The 9,307-nt window shown below is 58.5% G+C and overlaps 1 protein-coding gene across 1 annotated transcript; it reads right to left on the bottom strand.

The window, feature by feature from the left end:
* Nucleotides 1-1,780: 1,780 nt before the first annotated feature.
* Tigar (TP53 induced glycolysis regulatory phosphatase) lies at nucleotides 1,781-7,686 on the bottom strand. The gene is made up of 6 exons (XM_090325062.1): nucleotides 7,553-7,686; nucleotides 5,184-5,221; nucleotides 4,898-5,019; nucleotides 4,194-4,271; nucleotides 3,062-3,172; nucleotides 1,781-2,633 (listed from the first exon to the last, which is right to left on the bottom strand). The coding sequence occupies exons 1-6, from the start codon at nucleotides 7,582-7,584 to the stop codon at nucleotides 2,211-2,213; spliced, it is 804 nt and encodes a 267-aa protein (XP_090181188.1). The 5' UTR covers nucleotides 7,585-7,686; the 3' UTR covers nucleotides 1,781-2,210.
* Nucleotides 7,687-9,307: the final 1,621 nt, after the last annotated feature.

The raw sequence follows: 9,307 nt of genomic DNA, 5'->3' as shown, positions 1-9,307 counted from the left end.
CCCGGAGCCCCGCCCCTCCTCCAGCCCCGCCCATGTCCCTGAGCCCCGCCCCTCGGACCAGAGCTCCGCCCCCTCCGTCAGCCCCGCCCATGTCCCTGAACATCTCCGTCGGCCACGCCCCGTCCGCGAGCCACGCCTCCATCAGCCCCGCCCATGCCCCTGAGCCACGCCCCGTCTGTGAGCCCCGCCTCCATCAGCCCCGCCCATGTCCCTGAGCCACGCCCCTCGGACCAGAGCTCCGCCCCCCTCCAGCCCCATCCTGGGCCCTCACCCCACCCAGCTCGGCACCCAATACCGGATCCCCCCCACCCCCTCCCCGCGTCTTCCAGGTGAAGCCCTCGTCCTCTTCCTCCTCCTCCAGGGGCCTAAACCCAGCCCCACCTTCGAGGCTGGTCCCTTCCGGTCATGGCTGGCCGCCCCCACCCCTACTTCACGAGTGCCCCCCCTTCTGATCCCAAGAGATCGGTCTAGAACACTGCACAACCCCCCGTTCCCTCCTAACTCCTGCCCCCTCCCTAGGGTCCCCCCTTCCCTCCTAACTCCTGCCCCCTCCCCAGGGTCCCCCCCTTCCCTCCTAACTCCTGCCCCCTCCCCAGGGTCCCCCCCCTTCCCTCCTAACTCCTGCCCCCTCCCCAGGGTCTCCGGGTCAGAGCCCAGCCCCTCGGCCGTATTTATTTATTTATTTGGGAGATTTAGCCTGTCACTCTGTATTTATGGATATTTATGTAAGTGTCACCCCACCTTTCCCCTCCTCCTCCTGTGAAATAAAACTCTTGTTTCCGCTCCCTCTGCCTCTGTGGCTGCATTTCTGCGGAAAGTCATGGCTGGCCAGGGAGATTTTGTCCACGTTTCATGCGGATGGAGATGAAGGGGTTTTTATTTGTGGGTCACCGGGCTTGAACTCAGGGCCTGGGCGCTGTCCCTGAGCTCTTCAGCTCAAGGCTGGCGCTCTACCCCTTGCACCACAGCTCCACTTCGGTTTTCTGGTGGTTCCCTGGAGATTTGAGTCTGTCACAGACTTTTCTGCCCGGGGCTGGCTTTGAACCGTGACGCTCAGATCTCAGCCTCCTGGGTTGCTGGGGATTCTACCTCCAGCGTGCGTTGCTTTATGGCCTACAGTGGTTCTAGCCTGGTAGATCACAAAATCCCCCCAAACGAGCAGACGTGGGATGATGTTTCCGTACACTTTCAAGGAATCTAAACCCCACCACGGCCTTACAGGTGCTGTGGGAAATGCAGAGATCTGGCAGGGTACTTAGCCCTCAGCACTCTGGGGGTGAATCTTGGATGTACTCAGCCCCCAGCACTCTCCTGCCTTTGTAGAAAGTAGGGAAGTTATTACTTCTGGAGGTTGATGTGGTGCTGGATGCAGAGTACCCCGTGGCTCTGAACCAGGGGTGGCCTGGGGGGGGGGGGGGGGGGCGTCAGCGCTAGGGCCTCCAGCTGTGCTCTGCTGCCACCTGGCGGGCGTTCTGAGCAACGGCAGCCGCTCCGCTCACAGTGGTCAGTCCTGCTGCAGGCCAGGCGGGGACAGGGGAGGTGGACGGATGGAGGGTGGATATGGGAGCGAGGCCGGGGGATTCGTGGCCTCCCTGCCCCGGGTACTTCTCAGCCCTCGGCTCTCACCACGCAAGAAAGAAACCCACTCCACCACTGCTTCCCCGGGAAAAGGCTTCGTGGCTCCATGGCCACCTGACCGTCCACGCAACCACCTGGACACGGGACAGTCAGCCCAGGAGCCGAACCCACACACAGACTCCTACCAAGAGCCCAAGAAATTGACCAGAAAGTCATTTAAAATAAAAACAATTCTCAGAACAAAACCACGGGAGGAGAAACCTGGGGTTCACAGCACCCCAACTTGTAACCCAGGGTCCCCACCCTCCTCCAGCCCCCAGAGGCAGCTGAGCTCCAGGAAAGATGGTGTTGGAAGACAGATGGTGAGGGGAGGCCGGCGGCTCCAGCCTGTCCTCCCAGCCACCCTGGAAGCTGAGACCTGAGGGTGGGGTTCGAAGCCAGCCTGGGGCAGTCGAGTCCATAAACCTCATCAACTCCAAAGAACCGGGGAAAGCCAGGCGCGGTGCTGCGGCTCAGATGGGAGAGCGTGCCCGCCTCGAGTGCAAAAAGCTGAGGCCCCTGCCCCGAGTTCGAGTCTCAGGACCAGCAGAAGGGATGAAATAAAGCGGGGCGGGGAGGGAGGGTGACCTGCCTCAAGGGGTCCCGGCCGTGGCTTGGAGATGGTCAAGCAGGTTCATGCAAACACACTGCAGCGTGGGGCGTTGGCCCTCCTCACAGCACACCAGGAACAGGCTGATGCCCGTGTTGGGGCTGACGGACGTGAGTTCGAATTTGCCCAGGGCGGCAGGCAAGGCACACTTGAGGTCGGTGAGGAAATAATCGAACAGGTTTCTCATGTAGGCACCATGGGTGACGACCAGGACGCTGGCGTCCAGGCCTGGGCCCGCGGCCTGCGAGGTCAGTGCCCAGCTGCCGTCCTGTCCCAGGGGGACGACCTCCGCCAGGGACGCCTCCAGACACCCGCTGGGGCTCCCCGGGCCTCGGCTCGCCGCCGCCGCTTCCTCCCGGATGAGCTGGCACAGTGACTGGAAGAAATCTTTCCCACGGACCTTCACCTACCAACAGATAAGGAGTAAAACCAAGCTGGGCGTGGTGGCTCCCGCCTGTAATCCTAGCTAACTGGGAGGCAGAGATAAGGGAGACTGAGCTTCAAGGCCAGGCGGGGTAGAAAGTCCTCTTTCCTCCTCTGGATGTGGGGGCGCACAGTCCATGGCTGTGGACTATGGCTGGCGGGGGGCAGGGGGAAAGAGGAAGGGGAGGCTCACACCCAGGAAGGGAGAAGGCCTCCTAAAATAATAACCAGCAAAAAGCAGGACTGGAGGCGTGGTTCACGGGGTAGAGCACCAACCAAGAGCAAGCAGACGGAGCCAAAGGTGCAAGGCCTTGGGTTCAAGTGGTGCCCAAGCCAGAGAAGAAATGATACCAGGTGCCGCCTGGCGTCTTGCCAACTCTAAACCACCCCCCCTCCCCTCGCTCCACGCACCTGTGCCAGCGTCTCTCCTCCCGTCGGGGTGAAGGCCGGGCACTGTTCCCCTGCTGCCCTTGCCATGGCCCGCAGCTCGCTCAGGGCCTTACCCTCCGCGATCCCGTACTTCTGCAACAGGGCACGAGACAGGGGCGTCTCAGACGGGGCAGGGCTACGGGGCCCGCCTGGGTGAGGGGAACCATTCTCCCACCACACCCAGACATGTCCTGGCTGGGGTCAGTTCCACGGCACTTAGGGAAAGGAAGGCCCTGGGAGGTGGGCTCAGGCCTGCAAGCCCAGCTACCCTGGAGGCAGAGCCCAGGAGGGCCCCCGGGCTGGAGGCCAGCCCAGCCCCAAACACACAAAATCCTCTGCTGGAAAAGCATGTCCAGAAGCGTGACTTAAGTGGTAGAGTGCCTGCCTGCCCAAGTACCAGGCCTGAGTTCAAGTCCTGGTACCACAAGATAGACAGACACACACACCACAAAATGGGTTGGGAGTGTGGCCTAGTGGTAGAGTGCTTGCCTAGCATGCACAAAGTCCTGGGTGCGATTCCTCGGTACGACATACACAGAAAAAGCTGGAAATGGCACTGCGGCTCAACGTGGTAGAGCTCAACCTTGAGAAAGCCGGAAGACAGTGCCCAGGCCCTGAGTTCAAGCCCCAGGACTGACAAACACAAACACACACACAAACACACACACACACACAACACGTGTGCTCAGAAGGAGGGCAGGATTGGGGAGGGAGATTTTCCAATACTGGGTTAAACTCTTAAAACTTCTTCTATAATGCACAGGGAATTTGTAACATTTCTTTTTCTTTTTCTTTGTGTCGGTTGTGGGACTTGAACTCAGGGTCTGGGCGCCGTCCCTGAGCTTTTCAGCTCAAGGCTGGCGCTCTACCACATTGAGCCACGGCTCCGCTTCTGGTTTTCTGGTGGTTCATTGGAAATAAGAGTCTCACGGGGACTTGCCAGCTCGGGCTGGCTTTGAACCTCGATCTTCAGCTCTCAGCCTCTTGAGTGGCTGGGGTGACAGGCGTGAGCCACCAGGACCAGGCAGTGCACTGACATGGAAGCCACGGGCTAAGCCTGTGATTGGGTGGAAATTTGCTCCATGCACAGAGCAGCCAGGGGGACGCCACTCACCCTTTCCCGAAGCCTCAAATCATACGTCACCGGCAGGTGTCTACAGAACTTGCTTTCCCCCAGAATCCCGTGAATTGTCTGGAAAGAAAAAAAAAGGAAAAAAGGGGGCTGGTCGTGTGGCCTAGTGGTGGAGTGCTTGCCTAGCATACACAAAGCCCTGGGTTCGATTCCTTGGTACCACATATGCAGAAAAGGCCAGAAGTGGTGCTGAGGCTCAAGTGGTAGAGCTTTAGCCTTGAGAAAACCCAAGGACAGTGCTCAGGCCCTGAGCTCAAGCCCAGGACTGGCAGTGCTGGCGGGGTCTGCACAAGGCCTGGGTTTCAGCTCCTGTGACTCCATTCGCCCGTGGGTCAGAAACAAACTTTAATAAATAAAGTTTTATTAGAACACAGCCCCGCAAAGCACTTTGCAGGGCTCTGCCCCATCTCTCAGTGCCACCAACCCGCCTGTAATCCCCACCCGAAGACCCAGGAAGACACTGCCTGGAAAGACGTAAACCCAAGTCTATTCACTTTCTGTAGCCAACTCCTGTTTCTGGGTCCTTTCCCCTCCGGTGTATGCCTCCTGACCTTTCTTTCCATTTTCGATGCTGACACCACCATGTGAATTCAATCCTCAGGGATGAATTCTGGCTCACACATGGTGCTCGACCACTTGAGCAATGCCTCCCGTCTGAGTTTTTGCTGGTGAAGGCTGAAACTCACCTGCTTGGTCCTCGTGAGGTCGCTGGAGAAGGCATGTGTGAACACCACACCGCTCAGGAAACGGCCGGCAGCGGCAGCCTGCTGCACCCCTGCTGCGGAGAGGGGCTCGTCCACGCCCTGCCCTGCAGACACACACACCTCCTAGCCCGAGCCCGCTTCGAGGATTCGATGCAGACTGGGGCTCGAACTCAGCACCCTGGGGCCTGTCCCTGGGCTCTGTACTCAAGGCTGGATGGCCTCGCCATAGGCCCCTCCCTCCCCACCCAAGCAGGCAGCTAAAGCCCACCTTGAAGGACTTTCTCTTTGTTGAGTCTGGTTTCTCCACTGAAAGAGAAAAGAAGGAAAAATGAATCAAACAACACATAAATCAACACGAAGGCCACAGGTTTTTGAAAGGAAGAAACCAGGGAGGGAAAAAGCATTCAGTCCCTGAATCGCCCGGGGCCCGGGGCCCAGTTCTAAGTGTGTCAAAGCTCAGCTCTTATAGAGCTTCCAGTTTTCTTTCTAGAGCTCAGGGACAGCGCCCAGGATCTGAGGATCACGGTTCAAAGCCAGCCAGGGCAAGAAAAACCCATGAGATTCTTAACTCCAACGAACCACCAGAAAACCTGATGTGCAACTGTGACTCAAGTGGTGGAGCGCCAGCCTTGAACATAAAGAGGGTCAGGGACTGCGGCCCCAGGCCTGAGACCAGCAAAAAAAAAAACAAGGTTAAAATGACCATGCGTGAATGACTTAGGACAGCAGACAGTGGCCTTCTACCTAGCGGAATACCATGTAAGTGGAAAAGGAGACTGTGCTAGGCCAGGAGAGTGACCTAGTGGTAGAGTGCCTGCCTCAGTAAGTACCACAGACACAGAAAAAGCCAGAAGCGGTGCTGTGGCTCAAGTGGTAGAGCTCTAGCCTTGAGAAAGTCCAAGGACAGTGCTCAGGCCCTGAGTTCAAGGCATAAAATAAATAAACGGAGACAATACTTCTATTACTAATAATAATAGCATCGGGGACCGGTGGCTCCCGCCTGTCATCCCAGTTACTCAGGAGGCTGAGATCTGAGGATCGAGGTTCAAAGCCAGCCTGGCCACTAAAGAACCCTAAGACTCCAATTCACCACTAGAAAACCAGAAGTGACGCGGTGGCTCAAGGGTCAGGCGGTAGCCTGGAGCTGTAGAGCTCAGGGACAGCGCCCAGGCCCAGAATTCAAGCCCCATGAATCTCCCTCTGCCCCCCATAAAAAAGCCAGAAATGAAGCTGTGGCTCAAGTGGTAGAACACCTGCCTCAAGTGAAAAGACCCCCAGGCCTTGAGTTCAAGTCCTAGGACTTGCACACACACACACAGAAAAAGAAAACCCGGAATCTGGGCCATTCTGTCTGGGGTTTGTAAAGGCACTGCCCCTTCTTAGCTCATTATTTTCCAGCAAAGGGGAGAAAAGGGGCAAAAGGATTTCCTTCGGGGGGGGGGGCAGGGGAGAGGTACGGGGTCACTTCTGGCTTCCATTGGCCAGCAGGCACGTGTGTAAGGGGGCAGAGCTTGCACACAGGAACAGGAAACGTCTGCGCAGGCTTGAGATGCCACCATCAGGGAACTGGGGTAAACCCTTGATGCCAGGCCTGAGGATTGGGCTTGGGGAGCAGGTGATGGCAAAAGGAGGACCCTGTTTAACTATAAACGTCTTTGTCTCCCCCCACCCCAACCCCACCCCACGTGGCTGGGCTGGTGACAGGGCACAGACGGCCAGGGAGGCAGAGGGAGAAGGAGTCAGAAATAACATCAGCTCCAGACACCTATGCCAACGGGAGGCAAAGGGAGGGATCTCGTGACCAACCATTTATAGGCCTGGGACAGGCAATGTTCACCACGCAGGCCTGCGTCCCTGACAGTCGGGGGTCCTGCAGCCATTGCTTCACAAGGCCTACAGAGAGGCCTGGCCCCGTGTCTCATGCCTGCCACCCCAGAGGCTGCGGTCTGAGCACAGAGGCTCAAATCCCAGCCAGAGCAAGATATGCTTAAAACCAAGCCGGGCGTGGTGGCTCACGCCTGTCATCCTAGCTACTCAGGAGGCTGAGATCTGAGGATCGAGGTTCAAAGCCAGCCCTGATACAAAAGGGACCTGAGACTCTTCTCTCCAATGAACCAGCAAAAAGCCAAAGTGGAACAGTGGCGTGAGTGGTAGAGCGCCAGTCTGGAGTGAAAAGGACCAGGGGCAGCGCCCAGGCCCTGAGGACCAGCCCCAAGTCCAGCAGCCCCCCACCTCCTCCACCACCTCAGTCCCCCCCATATCTGTATGAGTGGGGGCCAGGGGGGTGGGGGTCAGGGGGAGGTCAAAGGGGTGGGGGCCTGGGGATTGAAGGTGAAGGGGTGTGGAGAGGGCCAGGGAGTGGGGGCCCGAGGGTGGAGTCAGGAGGTGGGGGGTCAGGGAGTGGGGGTCCTGGGGGGGTCAGGGGTCACCCCCAAACCTCTGGGACCCTCCACGGGGGCGGGGGTGATGCAGGCATCGCCCTGGGCCTCGGGGACCCCAGATCGAGCGCTCACCACCCCCCCCACCCCCGCTCCGCCCCGTCTTGACCGGAGCCCCGCGGTGGGATCTGACGATCGGACCTAAGGGAAAGCACCCGGAGCCCACCGCCGCCGCCCGCGACACCCCCGCCGCACTCACTGCCGGACGACCATGAGGGCGAAGCGAGGCATCGTCCCGACCACGGAGCGCCCGGCGCGGACACCTCCACCCGGCGTGCCGGCTGCGGACTGCGGGGCCGCCGCGCCCGCCCGCCGCGCTCCGCCAGCCCAGCGGCCGGTTCCGCCGGCCTCCGTGACGTCACGCCCGGCAGGCCAATCGGGGGCGCGGGCCGGGCGCGGGGACGCGGGGATTGGCTGGCGGCGAGGCCCCGCCCCGGGGCGGGGCGCCGGCGCGCGAGCCCGTGATTGGCTGGCGGCGGCCGCGCAGGGCCCCGCCCTCGGGCCCGTGATTGGCAGGCGCGGGGCGGGCCTGACCTGGGGCGGCTGTGATTTCTTCCCGCTGCTGTGAGCTGCAGGGCTTTGCTGGCCTTGCTTTATTTTATTATTTTTTTTCTTTTTTTGATGCCGGTCCTGGGGTTTGAACTCGGGACCTGGACACTGTCCCGGATCTCTTTTATTAATTAACTAATTTATTTATTTATTTTAAATTTCTCCCCCCCCAAGGCTGGGTGCTCTACCACTTGGACCACAACCCCACCCCGCCTTTTCGCTGGCCCATCGGAGACATCTTCTCCCCCAGTCTGCCACCTCAGCCCTGCGGCCAAAAAGAAAAAAACAAATTGCCTTTTCCCGAAATCAGATGACTCAGGCCTTTACCTGAAGACAGGTGAGGTGGGCAGCTGCCATCACAGATGGCTGCCACTCCCCACAGTGCAATTTCCCCTCCCTTGTTTATGTGTAGCTGCAACTCTAAACCTCATCTTCTGCCAGCACAAGTTCCGGCTCTGAGCTACTGACCTGGAGTCTCCTTGTCCTTTCTATGTGACCGTGAATCCCGGTCATTTTTCTTAGAGAAGCAACCTAAATCTGTCAATCTCCACCCAGACTGGTTCAGAGCCACCTGGACCCAAGGACAGACTGCCAACCCCCCCCCTCCTCCCCTCTCTCTGCCTCTTTCTCTTCCTGTCTCAAAGACCCAAAGCTTATTAATGCTATTAGGAAACTCAGCCGTGAAGGCCGGAGAGGAAAGAAGGAACAAAAACAATACCAGCAAACCAATTCGGCTCCCAGGGAGAGTTGGATTGGGATGGACACCGAGAGAGACAAAATGGGGGAATGGGGACACGTGGCGCCATATCAAGGCGCCTGAGGCTGGTCCAGGTCTACACAGGAGCAGGGCCGGGCGGGGCAAGGTCACAGGAAACGCCCAGTCCCAGGAACTGTACCGACAGGTGTAGTAACCTATCAGGGACACTCATCGCCTGAGGGAGAAGGGTGGGCATCCCCTTTGCCCACCTGGAACAGAACTTTGTCATCCAGGCCTTATCTTCCATGCTTAAGGGTGATCGCCTTGAGCTGAAAAGCTCAGGGACAGCATCCGGGCCCAGAGTTCAAGTCCCATGACTGACCAAAAAACCAAAATACATTCGTTAAACTTTACCACTCCGGAAAAAGGGTTGGTAGCTCGAATTACCCAGCGTGTGGGAGGCACTGGAAAGAAAAAGAACCAGAACAACAGCCACAAAACCTAGAGGAATCTTCCAGACAAAAGACCTTAATCCTGCATGGTTCAAACCTCAACTCCTCATCTTTCCACCACTGAAAAGAGTCACTTTAACTTTGGTCAGATTACTGATAGCCCATAAAAATCAAGAATGGGGCCGGTGTGGTGGCTCACGCCTGTCATCCTAGCTGGTCCGGAGGCTGAGATCTGAGGCTCAAGGTTCAAAGCCAG

The sequence above is a fragment of the Megascapheus bottae genome, chromosome 37, assembly GCF_031878675.1.
Source record: "Megascapheus bottae isolate mThoBot1 chromosome 37, mThoBot2.hap1, whole genome shotgun sequence".
Taxonomy (NCBI): Eukaryota; Metazoa; Chordata; class Mammalia; order Rodentia; family Geomyidae; genus Megascapheus; species Megascapheus bottae.
This window is presented reverse-complemented; position numbering and strand designations above follow the sequence as displayed.